The sequence below is a fragment of the Eubalaena glacialis genome, chromosome 9 (genome assembly GCF_028564815.1).
Source record: "Eubalaena glacialis isolate mEubGla1 chromosome 9, mEubGla1.1.hap2.+ XY, whole genome shotgun sequence".
In the NCBI taxonomy this organism is placed as follows: domain Eukaryota; kingdom Metazoa; phylum Chordata; class Mammalia; order Artiodactyla; family Balaenidae; genus Eubalaena; species Eubalaena glacialis.
This window is the reverse complement of record NC_083724.1, coordinates 7310926-7327795: the sequence shown is the minus strand read 5'-3', so window position 1 is coordinate 7327795 and position 16870 is coordinate 7310926. Positions and strand designations below refer to the sequence as shown.

The 16870-nt window shown below is 52.4% G+C and overlaps 1 protein-coding gene across 1 annotated transcript; it reads right to left on the bottom strand.

Annotated features, from left to right (window-relative positions):
* Window positions 1-284: 284 nt before the first annotated feature.
* Window positions 285-12529, bottom strand: PTGES (prostaglandin E synthase). Its single transcript, XM_061199781.1, has 3 exons — window positions 12239-12529; window positions 8798-8880; window positions 285-859 (listed from the first exon to the last, which is right to left on the bottom strand). Exons 1-3 carry the CDS (start codon window positions 12365-12367, stop codon window positions 610-612), a joined length of 462 nt encoding a protein of 153 aa, XP_061055764.1. The 5' UTR covers window positions 12368-12529; the 3' UTR covers window positions 285-609.
* Window positions 12530-16870: the final 4341 nt, after the last annotated feature.

The following is a 16870-nucleotide window of genomic DNA, read 5'->3' as shown; positions in this document are numbered from 1 at the left end:
GAAGAGAAGGCCGACCCTATTGTGGGCCCTTCCCATCGGCACCTGTGCCAAAGAGAGAAGGATCCAGCAAAGGAATGTGGCACAGGGAAGTGTCAACAGGGCACAGAGGAGCACAACCCTTCCCCCACCGTGAGAGAAACTCCCACCCTGCCGGTCCTGGGCCCTCCCCTAGAGGGAACTGGCAGTGGGCCCCAGGCCCAGCCATTGCTGAGACTCACAGGAACTTTCTAAAAATGCAGATGCCCAGGCTCCCCTCTAGACCAGCTAAATCAGAATCTCTGGGGTGGAGGTGAGAAGTCCTTATTTATTACAGCCCTGGATCCAGAGGGTCGTTAGGTTCAGAAACCTGAACTGAGTCTCTGCTCGCCCTTCCCAGATTTGGGGAGGAAGAGGGAGGGTTATTTTTCATGCTCTGTTCTTTAAGTGGAAGGATTTTCTATCAGTCGTGACAACCGGTCTCTAAACAGTTCCAATCGGTGGCTTCACCCAGGAATCCAGCTGGTTGCCAGGAAACCAGGCCCCGGGGCCTATCACAATCTCAGAGGGGCACCTGGTCTCCCGGTGGCTCGTGGCCAGGGGTCTGGCGGCCGAGGAGGTGTCAGCGGCTGGTCACAGGTGGCGAGCTGCTTCCCAGACAATCTGCAGGGCCATGGAGGCGCAGGGGAGCTGGGCCAGGGTGTAGGCCAGAGAGCGGGTGGGCGCCCGCAGCTTCCCCAGGTAGGCCACGGTGTGCACCATGCGGCCCAGGAAGACGACCAGGAAGTGCATCCAGGCAACGAAGGGGTCAGGCCCCAAGAAGGAGTAGACGAAGCCCAGGAACAGGAAGGGGTAGATGGTCTCCATGTCATTCCGGTGGGCTCTGGGAAGGCAAGGGGGTGCAGTCAGCCAGGAGTCAGCTTTGAGAATGTCCTGGAAGCTGAGACCCTCCGCCCCGAAAGGCCCCACACCCCTGGGGACCATCTCGGGGGTGCCAGACTCACGTCCATCATGGCCAAGACAAGGAGATATCCCAGAGGCAGGGGCGACGGTGACTCCAAGCTTGTGCCTGTGAGCAGCTCAGAAAGTGAAGCCCTGTTAGCAGACCGGGAGCCACGGAGGGCTGCTGGTTGGTTTTCTTACCAACCCCAGGGCTCGCCAAGACGCAGCCCCAGCCATGGTCTCCCCTATCTTCCCCTCTGGCCTTGGACACCAGGCAGGAAAAGTGGGGCTCGGTGGGGTTGAGTGAGAGCTGGGGTGGAGCCTAGGTCTGCCTCCAGCCCCTGCTCTTTTATTTATTTTTTTAAATTTTGGCCATGCCGCGCAGCTTGCAGTATCTCAGTTCCCTGACCAGGAATTGAACCCCAGCCACAGTAGTGAAAGCGCCAAATCCTAACCACTAGACCACCAGGAAACTCCCCAGCTCGTGCTCTTTACCACCAAGGCAGGGCTTTTCTGAGGCCGTCCTCCTTCCAAATGCAGGTTCCTGGGCCCTCCCCAGCGGGATGGGCTAAGAACATGCATCTGAAATCCACGCCTGGCTCTGTCTTATTCTGCCCCTAACTCTAAGCAAACCCTTCCTCCTCTCAGGGGTAAAAACAACTTGCACTCACTGGAGAGCCAGTCGCCGGACAGCAGCGAAGCTCTGTTTCATCCGCGCTATCCTGCTTCTTTCTTTGTTTAAAATAATCAGGTGTGTGAGTATATGTGGTGGTGGTGGGGAGGGGCGGCTGTGTATAACCCTGCCATAAAAAAATGACCAACAAAGAAAACTCATCCACTTCTGCTAAGAGTTGGTTCACATTTTCCATGACTCCTGCTAATGGGCAGCTTCCTCTGTGGAGGGTGTGGAGGTCAAGCCCCATAAATTAAAGACTGAGCAAATGACCAAAGCCAGAGATGGCATGTTGGAGGCGCAAATAAACAGGAACGCAGTGCCTGGGCCATGACCTCCCCCAAGGACAGGCCACATGTGTGAGGCACGGGGACGCTTCTAGAACTGAAGCCCCTTCTCCAAGCCTTCTAGCTGGAGTGCATTTCACCAACGCTGCACCAACGGGCCAAGCCCAGCCCAGCAGCAGCCCCTGTGTGGGGACCTGCCGCAGAGTCCTCCCCTTCCCTGCCACTTGCAAGGACCTCAGGCAAGGGCCAGGGTATGTGGATGCTAGGAACTGGGCAGGGCAGAGAGGAGGAGTACTCAGCAACCCAGGGCTGCAGGGGTCTCTCTGGCATGACTAGGGTGGGTAGTCAGGGAAGGAGACGTTGTACTGAAGCCTGAATGAAGAGGGGCCATCTGTGCAGGGGAAGAACTCTCCAGGGAGAAGGATGGGCATGTGCAAAGGCCCTGAGGTGGGAATGAGCATTGCGTGTTCGAGGCTCAGAAAAGTGACCCATGTGGCTGGAGTGTGGCACATAAGAGGGAGTGAGACAGGATAAGACGGGGAGAGGGGCCTCATGAAGCAGGGTAAGGGGTCTGGAATTCAATCTGAGTGTACAAAAGCTCCCGTAAACCCAGCAGGGCCTGGATCTTAGGTCAAACTCAGGACACAGCAGTTGGTGTCTCTGTCCCCATATCCTGGAGCCAACATGAGTCTTCCTTCTCCTTTATTCCCAAAGCTTGACCTTGGGACCCAGCCCCAGGGAAAGCAAGTCTACAGCAGGGCAGCTCTCACCAGCTGGGGGAAATACTGCTGGATGCCCATGTGAGAGAAGCAGGCCCTGGCCGGATCTTGGCTACAGGGATGAAGAGGGGGAACCTGAGGACTGGGGCCATTTCAATTCCTCAATCGAGCAAGTCCCTTACCTTACTGGGGAAGAGGCAGCAACTGTTGTCCTAAAACCACCCCATGCTATGGAGATAAATCTGTGTACACCAACATCCCCTAACATGCTATGAGACAGACACCTTGGAAAACCTATTTTACGTTAAGTCAGTGTGTCCTAGAATGTGGTCTTCCTCCCACAGGTTGACTCATATGAGATGGTGCCAGCTGGGAGTATTTTTGTCATGTTGTATATTTCTCGGAAAGTTTCAGGAAAAGCGTAACTAGCACGTGAAACCCATTCAATGAGACACTTCTCCTTAAAGTATATATTTACATTCTAAGAGTGAGTCACTTTTTAGAAAGCTGTTAAGAGGATCTTTGGCCAAACCCCAAAGCACAGGTGAGGGAAAGAAGTCGGGGGACACCAGGCAGAGAGGAGGAGTAAAGATGGGAGGGGCAGCCCCACCTCCAGGCTCCAGCCACTGGGACTAGAGGATTCAGGTCACCTTTGAGGGAGGAGAGGTGGCTGGGAGCTGAGAAAGCCCCTCAGCCCCTGGGGTGCCCAGTCCCCACCCCCAGTACTTGAAAACCGCAGTGGGGCCCCCACGAAGCCACAAGTGGTGCCGAGGACAGGCATGATGCCAAGAAAACTCATTCCTCTCCTCCCCCCCACCCCTACCCCAGGATCTGAATCGAGAGACATGGAGGGAGTCACGTACCAGAGAGATGCTTGGGCAAAATGTGTCATTCCACTAATTACCAGTTTTTTAAGGTAAAAGCTACTCAGAGCAAATTCCCGCTAGACTGGACTTGCATGGCTTCCTGCAGCATTAGGCCTGCCTCTCCCGTCAACAGACACTGCAACACCGGCTGCATTTTACTGCATCAGGTGACAGGAGTGCGGAGAGAGCCCTACGGTTCCCCCCAGGCCTCCTGGGCAGGGACAGCTGCTGGCAGCCCCGCTAGCTCTCTCCTCTTCCCTCACCAGGCTCTCCATCCACACAGGTGATTTCCTTGAATTCAGGTTTGATATGAGGTGAAGCCTGCTTAGTTTTAAAGGCAGGTTATAAAAGAGAGTTAAACCGCGTTCTTGAAAGGAGAGCAGAGCCCATATCAGATGGCCTGGGCTCAATGGCAGCTTAGCCGTCACGAGCGATGTGGCCTTGGCAAACCTGCTTCTTCCTCTTTAGATGCTAGTGCCGCCCTTGGAAGCCTACTGGGAGGCAGAGGGGTTGCTTCCTATAAAGTGCTCACAACACTGCCTGGCACTGAGCAGCTTTGCCCCAATTTAGCTGCCATCTTCTTTGTCATCGTCACCGTCACCACCAGCCCTGTTCTGGACATGATTGTTAAAGCTAATTTCAGCTCTTGGTTTTGCCAGACCCCCAGCGCCCTCAGACGCCCAGGCCAAATTAATAAACATTTTATGGTGCAAGGCTAGCAGCCTCGCACCTCCCCAAGGGTGCTCGTTAGACCCCTGGCCTCGGGCAAGTCTCTGTCTCTGGACCTCTGTTCACCATCCACAAAATAATGTGTTTGGATGGGGTCTTAAAGGACTTCTAGGGCTGAGATTTTGTGACCCAATCTCCTAACGAACCAGTTCACTCAGATTAAGTCTCCACACCACACTCCAAATAATCAGAAATATCCCAAAGTTTGGGTCAAGTGTTTGTCTTCCTCCCTCGGGACCACTCAGAGACACACACCCCCGCTGGCCCCACTGAAGTTGCATTCACATAAACTCAGAATGTGGCCCAAACATACATTGCCGGGAGACTTCGATAGGTATCACTAAAAGGACGTGCCTGGGTTTCATCCTTTTCCTTGAAACCTGGTTCCTGACCTCTCCCAGAGCTGGGCTCACATTTGGGCTCCAGCCTGTGCTAATCTGCAAGGCAGATCTGTGCTCCAAGAACCGAGACCAAAGTGCTTTCCTGTTTGTGCAGAAGGCGGCCCTGGTTGCACTAAAACCTCTAGTCTAATATTTAACTCACTTTTGCTTCCAGGGCATCTCCTGTCAGGTTCCAGCCAGTTCTCCGGTAGCGGATGGCAGGATGTGTGATTCTCTGCACCCTCGAGGTTCCATGATGTTATGTAAAGTCAGGAGGAGCCCTGGGGCCCCAGGAACCCCCAGGTCTGGCATAGTAAGCCCCAGTAAATAACAGTACATGGAAGGTCACCAATAACACTCACCAAATGAATATAAGACATTATTAGCTAAGAGGTGCTCAAAAAGTGCTGAATTGGGCACTATTTATGATAGCCAGGTCATGGAAGCAACCTAAATGCCCATCGACAGACGAATGGATAAAGAAGATGTGGTACATATATACAACGGAATCTTACTCAGCCATAAAAAGGAACGAAATTGGGTCATTTGTAGAGACGTGGATGGATCTAGAGACTGTCATACAGAGTGAAGTAAGTCAGAAAGAGAAAAACAAACATCGTATATTAACGCATATATGTGGAACCTAGAAAAATGGTACAGATGAACCGGTCGGCAGGGCAGAAATAGAGACACAGATGTAGAGAACAAACGTATGGACACCAAGGGGGGAAAGCGGCAGGGGTGGGTGGTGGTGGTGGGATGAATTGGGAGATTGAGATTGACATATATACACTAATATGTATAAAATGGATAACTAATAAGAACCTGCTGTATAAAAAATAAATAAAATAAAATTCAGGGACTTCCCTGGTGGTGCAGTGGTTAAGAATCCGCCTGCCAATGCAGGGGACATGGGTTCGAGCCCTGGTCTGGGAAGATCCCACATGCTGTGGAGCAGCTAAGCCCGTGCGCAATAACCACTGAGCCCGCGCGCCATAACTACCGAGCCCGTGCGCCTAGAGCCCGTGCTCTGCAACAAGAGAAGCCACCGCAATGAGAAGCCCATGCACCGCATCGAAGAGTAGCCCCCGCTCGCTGCAACTAGAGAAAGCCCACGCACAGCAACGAAGACCCAACACAGCCATAAATAAATAAATAAATAGATAGATAGATAGATAGATAGAATCCGCCTGCCAATGCAGGGGACACGGGTTCAAGCCCTGGTCCGGGAAGATCCCACATGCCGCGGAGCAGCTAAGCCCATGCACCACAACTACTGAGCCTGCACTCTAGAGCCCGCGAGCCACAACTACTGAGCCCGTGAGCCTAGAGCCCGTGCTCCGCAACAAGAGAAGCCACCGCAATGAGAAGCCCGCGCACCGCAACGAAGAGTAGTCCCCGCTCACTGCAACTAGAGAAAGCCCGCACGCAGCAACGAGGACCCAACACAGCCAAAAAAAATAATGATAATAAATAAATAAATTAATTAATTAATTTAAAAAATAAAAGATAAGTGTTGAATTGGGGAATTCCCTGATGGTCCAGTGGTTAAGACTGGGGTGTTTTCACTGCCGGGGGGGCCCAGGTTTGATCCCTGGTTGGGGAACTAAGATCCGACAAGTTACGTGGTACGGTCAAAAAAAAAAAAAAAGTGCTGAATTGAATTTCAGCTATTTGAGTATCAGCACTGTAGATGATGTGTCCTTTTGTTCAGAAATGAGAATTGTATTGGGTGGGTGGAGACATCGCGGCACCACACGGGTGTGTGGTCTCTCCCTGGCATGGCTGCAGCCAATAAAAATAAAGCGTTCATGACCCTATGTAACCACTCCTGTGCCACAAGTAACACAAGTTTTGCTACACAGACCTGTCACCCCTTGGGAGAAGCCAAACACTCCTTGGGGTGGCTGCTCTGAGCTGGCTTGGCAACCAGCTGCCCCAGCTGCTCATCACATCCTTCTCCACTGCCCAGGAGAGTCATGCCAACCAGATGGCATGAGGGTCACCAGTATGGATTCATGTATGGGTGAGGCTTTTGTTCACCAAAGTACAACGAGTGCTTAGCACAGTAGCACATAGTCAGTGCTCGTTAAATGTTGAATGAACGGATAGATGGATGGATGGATGGACCTCGTATGAAGGACTATATACTGTAGTTACATTAGAAAGGATGAAATAGCAATGAATTTCACTTTCTACATTACACATTTCTGTAATTTTTAAAAACCACAAGTACATGTTATTTTCAATGGCCAAGAAAAATAAAAGAATCTCTATTATTTATACTACTTGGTCCCACCCATTTCTGCCTGTGATTCATGGGAATGTGTCAAGAACTAGGTGAGGGCTTGTGTCTGTCTCACTCCTGTCCAGCTACCCATCCTTCCCACACCCATCCCACTCCTGCTGACAACCCCCATCCCCTGGGAGTGCCGCCTCCTGGTTCTCCAGCCCATTGGTGTAAAACAGCAGAGAGGAAACTGCCAAAATACCCACCACTGAGACTGGCTACGTGAAATTAACATTTAGTCTCTGATGGAATTTTACACAGCCTTTTATTTATTTATTTATTTATTTATTTATTGAACCTGGGCCACGTCAGTGAAAGCGCCGAGTCCCAACCACTGCACCGCCAGGGAACTCCCTCTGCATCCCTTTTTAAGAATCACTTTTCGAGTAGTATTTACTGACATGGAAAATGCTCATGAAATAATTAACTGAAAAAAAATCAGAACGCCCAGTTGGGTGTACAATGCACACCTAATGTTATGAAAAATATTTAGACAGACGACAAAGAGGAGATAGATGAACATGTTAACAGTGACTAGAATTGTGAGTGGTTTTCCCTTTTTTCCTCTATGTATTTTCAATATTAACCAAATTGTTTGCAATGAATAGTTCCGAGTTTTATAATAAGAAAAATTGCTTTTGATTGACTGGGGGATGCTAAGCATATGAAAAAATGTTCAACTTCACTCAGAAATGCAAAGTAGGGAATTTCCTGGCAGTCCAGTGGTTTAGACTCCGTGCTCTCACTGCTGAGGGCCTGAGTTCGATCCCTGGTCAGGGAACTAAAATCCCATAAGCTGCACAGCACAGCCAAAAAAAAAAAAAAAGAAATGCAAAGTAAAACTGAAATGTGATGTACATTTTCACCCGTCATGTTGGCAAGGATCCATCCAAAAGTGGATCCAGAGTTGGCAGGGTCGGAGACATATCTCACACACCAGCTGTGGGACTAGATTTGTGTACCATTTGATAGTATTTCTTACCATTTGATTGCAACCTGCAGTTTTGCTCACACTGACGCACAAAGGAAAATGAAAGAAGTTTTGATGCACTCTGTTCATAACACAGAAAGACTTAGAACAGCCTAAATGCCATCGGAGGGTAAGTGGTTGGATCAGCTACAGACCATCTATTTAATAGAGAAATGGTGTAAATACTACAGTGCCGATGTAATGAACGAGGCCCCTCTATGGGCTGATATGAAACAATGTCTGTTATGTGAAAAAAGGACAGTATAAATCAGTGGGTAAAGAGTGATCCTTTGGGCTTCCCTGGTGGCGCAGTGGTTGAGAGTCCGCCTGCCAATGCAGGGGACACGGGTTCCAGCCCTGGTCTGGGAAGATCCCACATGCCGCGGAGCAACTAAGCCCGTGCGCCACAACTACTGAGCTTGCGCGTCTGGAGCCTGTGCTCCGCAACAAGAGAGGCCACGATAGTGAGAGGCCCGCGCACTGCGATGAAGAGTGGCCCCCACTCGCCGCAACTAGAGAAAGCCCTCGCACAGAAACGAAGACCCAACACAGCCAATAAATAAAAAAAAAAAAAAAAAAAAAAAGAGTGATCCTTTGGGGGTAAAAAGGAAAAAGCATAGCGCGTGTGTTGTAAATGCAGGAAAAGTGTCTCGGAGAAGATGCATAAGACGTTGGTAACAGCACTGGCGCCTGGTGAGCAGATCTGGGCAGGACCTGCAGGTCAGAGGTAGGAGAGAGACTGAAATTGCACTGATTATCCTTTTCTAACTTTGTCATCCTGAGCCACGAGCACATATTACTTTTCCACGAGTAACCAGAAATTAAATTAATGAATAAATGAAAACAGTCTAAGAGGAGCTGGAAGGCAGAAGACCTAGGCCCCCTGGGCATCCTCTAAGCCCCCGTGTTCGGAAGACGGCCTGAAAGGACAGGCCGTGATCAGGCTGAGGGCCAGTGCTACTTGCCTGAGACAACGTTCCACATCCGGGTCACTCCGGCAATACTGGAGGCCTCCGTGTCTCTGAGCATCCTCAGGGTTGGCAAAAGCCTGGAATACATCAGCTGAGAATTACTGTTCATGAGATGGACGGCCCAGTCGACTAGGTCCGCGGCGATGCAGGCACATACGTGTCCATTCACCAGCATCCATGAACTCTTACTGTGTGCGAAGTGCTGGGGACTCACCGTGAACAAGGCTGCTATGGACTAAATGTTTGTGCCCCTGCAAATTTCCTATGTTGAAGCCTAACCCCCAGTGTGATGCCTTTAAGGAGGCAGTTAGGTCATAAGGGTGGAGCTCTCTTGAATGAGATTAGCACTCTTATAAGAGACCCCAGAGAGCTGCCTCGCCCCTTTGCCATGTGAGGACACAGCAAGAAGATAGCCATCTATGGACCAGAAAGTAGGCCCTCATCAGACACCACATCTGCCGGTTCCTTGACCTTGGACTTCCCAGCTTCCAGAACTGTGAGAAATAAATTTTTGTTGCTGATAAGCCACCCAGTCTCTGGCATTTTGTTATATAGCAGCAGCCTGAAAAGACTAAGAAAAAGGCCCTCCGATCTCTGCTCTTGCGAAGCTCACAGTGTAATGAGGGAATTGACAATGAACCAGGGAAGACCAGGTGGTGAGTGTTAAGAAACAGAAGACTGGGTTTGCTTTGAGAATGTTCACAGGAGACCCAACCAAGGCTGGGGATCAGAGAAGGCTTCTCTGAGGCAGTGACAGTAAAGCTGAGGCTTGAAGGATGCATCAACATTAACCAGAAGAAGGGAGGGTTATAGCAATAGCATACGGAACAGCATGTGCAAAGGCCCTGGGGTCAGAAGAAGAGCATGTATGAAGAATGAAAAACCAGCATGGCTGGAGCATAGACAGCAAGGGACAGAGTTCCAAGATAAAGTTGCAGGGGTCAGCAGGGGTCCTGGAGGCAGGACCCTAAGAATTTAAACTTTGAACTAAGAGCAATGAGAGGGTCTTGACAGGTCCCGGTGAGAAACTCAGCTCCACACCGACTAACTGCAGGTTTCTGAACTTCCCTGGGTCTCAGCTTCCTCATCTGTGAATTCCAGATCAAAGGAGGTGCATCTACCACACGAAGAGCAAGGGAGAGAAGTGGAGACGCCCCAGCACAGCGCCAGGAGGGCGCTCGCTCGGTGAATTGTCAGTGCAGAACAGGGACTTGAGGTCACACTCAGGTCATTGAGGGTCACACCCGTGGCTCTGGCTCCACTGTTCCCTGCGGGCATCCAGCCAGCCAGCCCCACCAACCCCACAGCAAACCTGAATCTCTGAGGCACGTTTTCTAAATTGCAGATCCTGCTGCCTCTGATTCATGAGCCCTTGAGATATCTGTCCCCAAGTGCTGGGGGTTTTTTTTGTCCTGCCTGGTGGGTCTGCCCCTGCTTCAGCCCAGAGGTGAATGCAACCAACGCCTGTCACGATCAGGATTCCCCAACGCCCAGAATTCTTCTTTGCTGGCCCTTAAGTCATGGAATCACCAATTCTGATGGCCCTGCAGAGCCCGTGGGCCTGTGACACCTTTCACAGGGGCTCGGCATTCAGTGGGCAGCTGTCTTGGGTGGCCAGTCCATGGGCTTGCTCACCCCTGAAGACAGCATGAATACAAGTTGGCCTGGCCAGGAGCCAGCGGCAGTGCAGACGGGATAAAGCCCCAGCTTCAGAAGCATAAGCATTGCCTCTAGCTGTGGCCAGGGCCAGGCCTCGGGATGCACTCCCACCAAGAGATCTATGGCCTGTCATGTTAATTCCAATTGTCGATAAGTAATGAAGACTAACATTGGCGGGGCATTTGCTCCGTGCCAGACGCTGTAGTCTCCTGGCACTGCTGTGACCATCCTCAGTTTACAAACGAGGAAATCAAGCTCTCGGACTTGCCCACGGTCCCGAGGCTAATGGGTGGAGGAGCCAGAGCCCAGCATCCGTCACCGTCACCTTCCCACGGTGTGGTTCCCCCAGCTCCTCCCTGACTGACTGAATGAGAGGGAAATTTATAGTGTAGGGAGAACCTGAGACAGCCCAAGGGGAGGTTTCCTTCTGCCACTCCCTCCTGACCCGGCAGACAGGCACCCCAACAGGTTTGCCTCTTCCTTCCCTAATTCACATTAAAAGAAAAGCTCTGGGCCCTGCACGGCCCTGGTGACAACACCATCCCCGCCATGGCAGGGTGTGGGCTCCGGAGCTGGGCACCTGGGTTCAAACCCTGCTGTGTGGCCTTCACAAGAGATGTCTCCTCTCTGAGTTCAGGTTCCTCAACTGGATGACAAGCTGAATACGCCCCACCCCGACTCCCACCCCCACCCCGGGCGGTGGTGGGGATTAAATGCTCCATGGAAGAACTCAATGGGCGAACGCGGCTGGCCCCGCTTGGTGCCTGTATCTTGCATCCCAGGATGGGCCAGGGCAGGGAGAAGTCAGCATGATCTGTGTGCCTCTGCTTTGGGAATTCTTTCACCTGGGGAGCTGCCCTGCCTTCAGTCCTGCCCGTACCTGCTGAGTCCTGCTGCTGAGCAACTTTCCTCTCCCCAGTGTCCACCCCCCGGCATGGCACGATGTGGGACCCGGCCTTGCCTTGCCTTGGAACTGGACAAAGGGGCACGGTCGGAAACAACTCCTCTCTGAAATACCTGGGGGGACAATCAGCGGTACCCCTGGGCTTCTCTGTGTCTAACAGGACGGCTGCTGCAGTTTTCCTGGCTCTGGCTGCCCCGCGGGCTAGCGGCCGCCCTGGAACCGGTCCACCCGCCCCCCCCCCCCCCCCGCTCCACCCCCCGCCCGCCCCCACCGGCCCAGATCTTGGCGTCTTTATTGCTGTTTTGGCTCCAGGACTCGGATTGGCGGATCGCTGGGGGAAATTCCTCCCCGAGAACTTCAGTGCAGCCTGGCTGAGACCTGGCTTCTGGAGGGAGGCTGCGGTGGGTTTGGAAGCGACCTTGCCGGGCGAGTTGGGAATTTCCACGTAAAGGTTTCTCTGAGCTCCTGTTCTGCCGGTTCCCACCCAACCCAAACATCAGATCTCCGGTGCGGGAAGCCGCCAGGTCGGACGGAGGCTGAATGCTGCCTCACTCCACCCTCTGGGACCTGCTTCTCTCTGAGCCGCCGGCAGAGCTCAGTGGGACTCGTGGAGTCTTGCTGTGCCGAGAACTCACCTGGTGGCACAGCAAATGGTAAATGCTCTTAAAACAGGAAAAGGAGGTGCGGGCCCCGCTGAAACCAAGGGCCGCAGAGAAGCCATCCCAAAGGGCTGGGAGAGGCACCTGGTCCCGAGCCCGCTCGCTCAAACTCTGGCCCCGAAAACATCTGGGCCAAGGGTCCCGTCCCCAACCTTCCCGGCGGCGGGAGAAGGGAGCGCACGCGGGGCTGGGGTCCCCGAGGGCGGCACGTACCTTCTTCCGAAGCCTCACTTGGCCCGTGATGATGGCCACCACGTACATCTTGATGACTAGCAGCGTGCTGCAGAGCAGGAAGGCCGGGAGCACCCGGCCGCTCATCAGCTCCAGGCCGGGGGGAGGCATCTCGGCGGTGGCAGCAGCGGCGGCAGCTCCGGGAAAGACAGCGAGCGGCTGCGAGCTCGGGCGCGTGGCTCCGTCTCCGAGAGCCGGAGGGGCGGGGAGAGCGCGCGGGAGGCTTGTCTGCGTTCGGCACCCGCCCACCTCCCAGCAGCTGCAACTTCTGCCCCAAGATGCTGGGAGAAGCAGAGAGCCAGGGGGGGTCCCGATCGGGCCCCTGGCCCCGCCCCACCCCTCCCTGGCAAATCCTTAAACATTTTCTAATCAGTTTCCTCAATCTGTCAAGGGGGGGGGGTGTGTGGCAGTGCCTGTCTTCAGGGCGTGCAACAAAGCCAGGAGCCTGGCAGGACCTCCACAGGTGGCAGAGTCACTGATCTGTGGCCACCGCCCTGAGGGTCGGGGTGTGAGAAGCAAGCTAGCTGTCCCCACATTCAGCCTGGACACTTGAGCCACAGCCAGACCTGCACTGATGTGACTTTGCTGAATACTGCTCCTCCCCGCCCCCAAAAGATGTCTACATCCCGATCTCCAGAGCCTGTGAATACGTTACAGAACATGGCAAAGGGCCTTTGCAAGGACTAAGTAAAGGTCTTAAAATGGAGAGATTATCCTGGATTCTCTGTGAATGCAGTTGAATCAGAAGGGTCCTCCTAAGAGAGAGGCGGTAGAATTAGGGGGAGAAAAGATGTGAAGACAGCAGAGGTCAGAGAGGAGAGAAGATGCTACACTGCCAGCCTTGAAGGTGAAAGGAAGGTGCACCAGAAAACGCAGGTGGCCTCTAGGAGCTGGACAAGACAAGGAGACAAGTTCTCCCCCGTAACCAGCCTTGTGGATACCTCAACTTTAGCCCACCGAAATTGATTTTGGACTTCTGGCCTCCAGAACTGTGAGATAGCAGATGTGTGTTGTTTTATGCCACTAAATTTGTGTTAATTTGTTACAGCAACTGTAGGAAACCAGCACAGTGATCTACTGCCTTTTTTAGTATCACTTTACTTTTCCAGGAGACTCCCAGGCAAATGGTTTCATTGTTCATTACAGGAACGTCCCAAAAGAGCCAGCTCTTCAATAGAAAGCATCAACGGCTTGTGATCCCTTTGAATCCCTTGCTTCAAAATCCTCACCCAGTTGTGTCCTCCCCTCCACTTGGCGCCCTTCCCCAGGTTTGGGGTGGGACCTCGGTAGAGGCAGGGATCTTATCCCTTTAGTTTTGCCAACACGGCTTGCTCCTGCTTGCAGGGGCACCCTGGGGAAGTGGGGAAGAGGGAAAAATCAGTCTCCGGTGCCCACTCCAAACTTGGACCTGCCCAGAGGGACAGCAGTGTCAGTCTTGTTACCTGAAAACTGGGTTCGCCTCTTGGTGGGTGTTGAGCCAAAAGACACACGAAGCCAAAGATGGGGAGAAGGAAGGATTTATTACTTGCAGCAAGTAAGGCGAACACCAAAGCAGTGTCTGTTAACAGCAAAAGTGGGGAAGTTTTAAGCTGAGGATATATGCATATTCATAGAGGGGCTTGAGCAGAGGAGAATTCAGCATAGAATTGGGGCAGAGGTCAACCACATCCAAGCTTTAGGTGACTGAAGTCACGAGGATCAGAAAATGTTATCATCACCGTCCCCTAGGTTTCAGTTGATCCGGTGGTCGGGCGCCCGAGGGGGGTGTTTAAATTCTGCAAAACCTCTCGGGAAAGTGCTTCAGGCTATTGAAGCACCACTGAAACAGAACCAGGAGTTTTAACAACTGATAAATTATCTTTGTTATTGTTATTCCTCCTGCCTGATAACAGTTTGTTTTTTTGTTCCCTTAAGCTCCGTATTACTGAGATCTGTTCAAGGACTAGCATTGTGGCCACGCTTAGATCACAAAATGGCTTAGGCCAAAACGGCTTCTCTTACGTCAAAAAACTATACCTGGTTCTTTTCCTCCGGGCACCCCCTACCTTATCTGCTTACAGCCTGGCCTGTGCCCCAAAGCAGCAGAGACCAAGGAAAGACCTGGCCAGAGGGCAAAGACACTTGCTGTGAACTCTGGAGCCAGACTCAGCTGGCATCAAACCCCAGAGCCAGCCCTCAGTGGCAGCTGTGTGGCTTTGGGCAAGCAGCTTCCCTCTCTGAACCCACTTCTTCAACTGTAAAATGCAGCCGACAGTCAGTCACCCCCCACAGCAGCTGTGGGAACTAGGAGGAGTCATGTCTAATTATTAGGCACCTGGCACATAGTCGGCCCTCCATCTGCAGAAGCCTCTGGGCCTCAAAACGGGAATAATGATGCCTACCTAGCAGGGTTGTCAAGAGGGAGACTCTCGGAAACCCCCCGCCGCTGAGGCTGGGGGCAGTGGGTTGGGGGGTGGGGTGGGGGACGTGAGGTGAGGGATAGCTTTTTGTCCGTTTATATGTGCCAAGCCTTCCTTTATCTGGACAAAAGATGAGCTTGTAAACCGACACCCATGTCTCTGGAGCATGGGGCTGCCGGCCTGGGTTGTCCCAGCCCCATGAGATAAATGGTAGGTCATGATCACGGACGAACATAGAAGGCATTGGATGTCCTGAAACGTGTTTTATCTCTGACACTAGATTGGGAGGGACTGTGCTGGCTCGCTCCGTGCCGATGTTTTTGTCTGAGAACAGACAACTCCCACCTCCCTTGCCCCCAACTCAGGGGAACCACTGCAGGGGGCTGTCTTCCTTGTCAAAAAGCTCAGTTACGGGGCTGGGATCTCTGCACCAGCCCCAGAATCGTGGACCAGAGACAACCGAGAGGGGACGCTTGTGTTCATCCCTCCTTAGACCAGGGGGCGTGCTCTGCTCTGTTTGGTCTTGTAAAACAGCAAGATAGAAACCTCACCAGCAGAGGCTGGGAAAACCAGTATGGGCAAAGAGCAGATGATTACCTACAGTTACCCGCAGCGGAAAATAAGAGGGACTTTGTAGGGAGGACCTTCTGATCCATGTGTATGACTTCGTGGTAGGAATCTTTTCTTCATCGTCTGCTGAAATGACCCAGCTAAGCCAGGGCCCGGTAAGGATAACAAACCCTTCTCTGATCTTCTGCCAAGAATTTCCCTAAAGCCTTCCTCACTCAGTGGAGCTGCCCTTGTTGTTTTTGGTGGAGATGATGATGGTGGTGTTACTTTTCTCTGAGCTCCGGGGTTACGTTCTTTGCATGTAAAATGGGATCGGTGCCCCCACCCCTGCCCCGCCTTGCAGGGGGTGGGGGGACAGGGTCGGGGATGGGAGTGCTCACCGTGGGCCTGGCCCCAAGGCCCCCAGAAAATACACTGGTGCCTGCACAAAAATGACGGCAAGAGAGGGAATTCCCTGGTGGTCCAGTGGGTAGGACTCCTAGCTTTCACTGCTTAGGGCTCTGGTTCAATCCCTGGTTAGGGAACTAAGATCTCTCAAGCCAAGAGGTGTGGCCAAATTTAAAAAAAAAAAAAAAAAAAGAAAGAGGGCAAGAGAACGCCCTGAGACCACCCCGGGAGGAGGCCTCCTGGACGTTGGAAATGTTTTATGTCTTGACCCGGGTGATAGTTACACAGGTGGATATATATATAAAAATTCACCGAGCTGTATAATCAAAATGTGTTACTATACTGTATTAAAAAAAAAAAACCACAAAAGTTCTCCCATCCCAATTCTACAACCCTGAGCAGAGAGCAGCTGCCGTGTCTGAGCCTTCTTCCAGCTCGCCCTCCTCGGCATTTCCTGAGGATCTGCACGCTGTTTAATTGTCTGTGACTTCAGAGGAGGCTTAGAGAGAGGAGGAAGTTGCTCCACCTCGGCCACTGGTTCCTGACCTCAGTGAATACTGCTGGGGCTTTCTCCAGCCAGGGATGAGGAAACGCAGTGATAAAAATCACTGTCACTGAAGTGACCTTTTAGGTCAGATTTGTGTGGTAGTCATCACCACGGCATCAAGCCTCCTCAGAGAAGCAATGTTTGCGAAATGTGGTATGTGGTCTATGGGAGAGGCAAATGGAGATGAGCGAGTGCTTTCTGATGGCTCTGCAGCCCCTCCTGGGTCAGAGGTCCACCAGGTGGGAACCCTGGGCTCCCCTTGGGATGAGCAATTCAAGGAAGGACTGTTGTTTTTGTCTGCCACCTCACCCCTCCTTTCTACCTTCCTGTGGGAAATCACAACCTTCCTTTCCTTTCCTTGCACCCCGATTGCCTGTAACCCTGGTGGGGCAGCCAGATGACTCCATCTTCTCAGTGTGGGGCAGCCATGTGACACAGACCAGCCAATCACAATGCTCCTGGCATCTGGGCACTGCGATTGGTCCAAGCAGAGCCAATCAGAGACCTTCCCTGGGAGTTTATATTCTGACACTGATAGAGAAATCCCTCTAGGCTCCAAGACGGGACCCTGGCCTGGTGTTGGCCTGAAGCAGTGTGCAGCCATTCCCTCTCCCCGCATAGAGGAGGTTGTATTCTCAAGGAAACAAAGAGGCCCCAATCTCTGACTCACCCAGGCCTAGGAGTCTAGGCATTTCCTTTTTAGCTTCAACA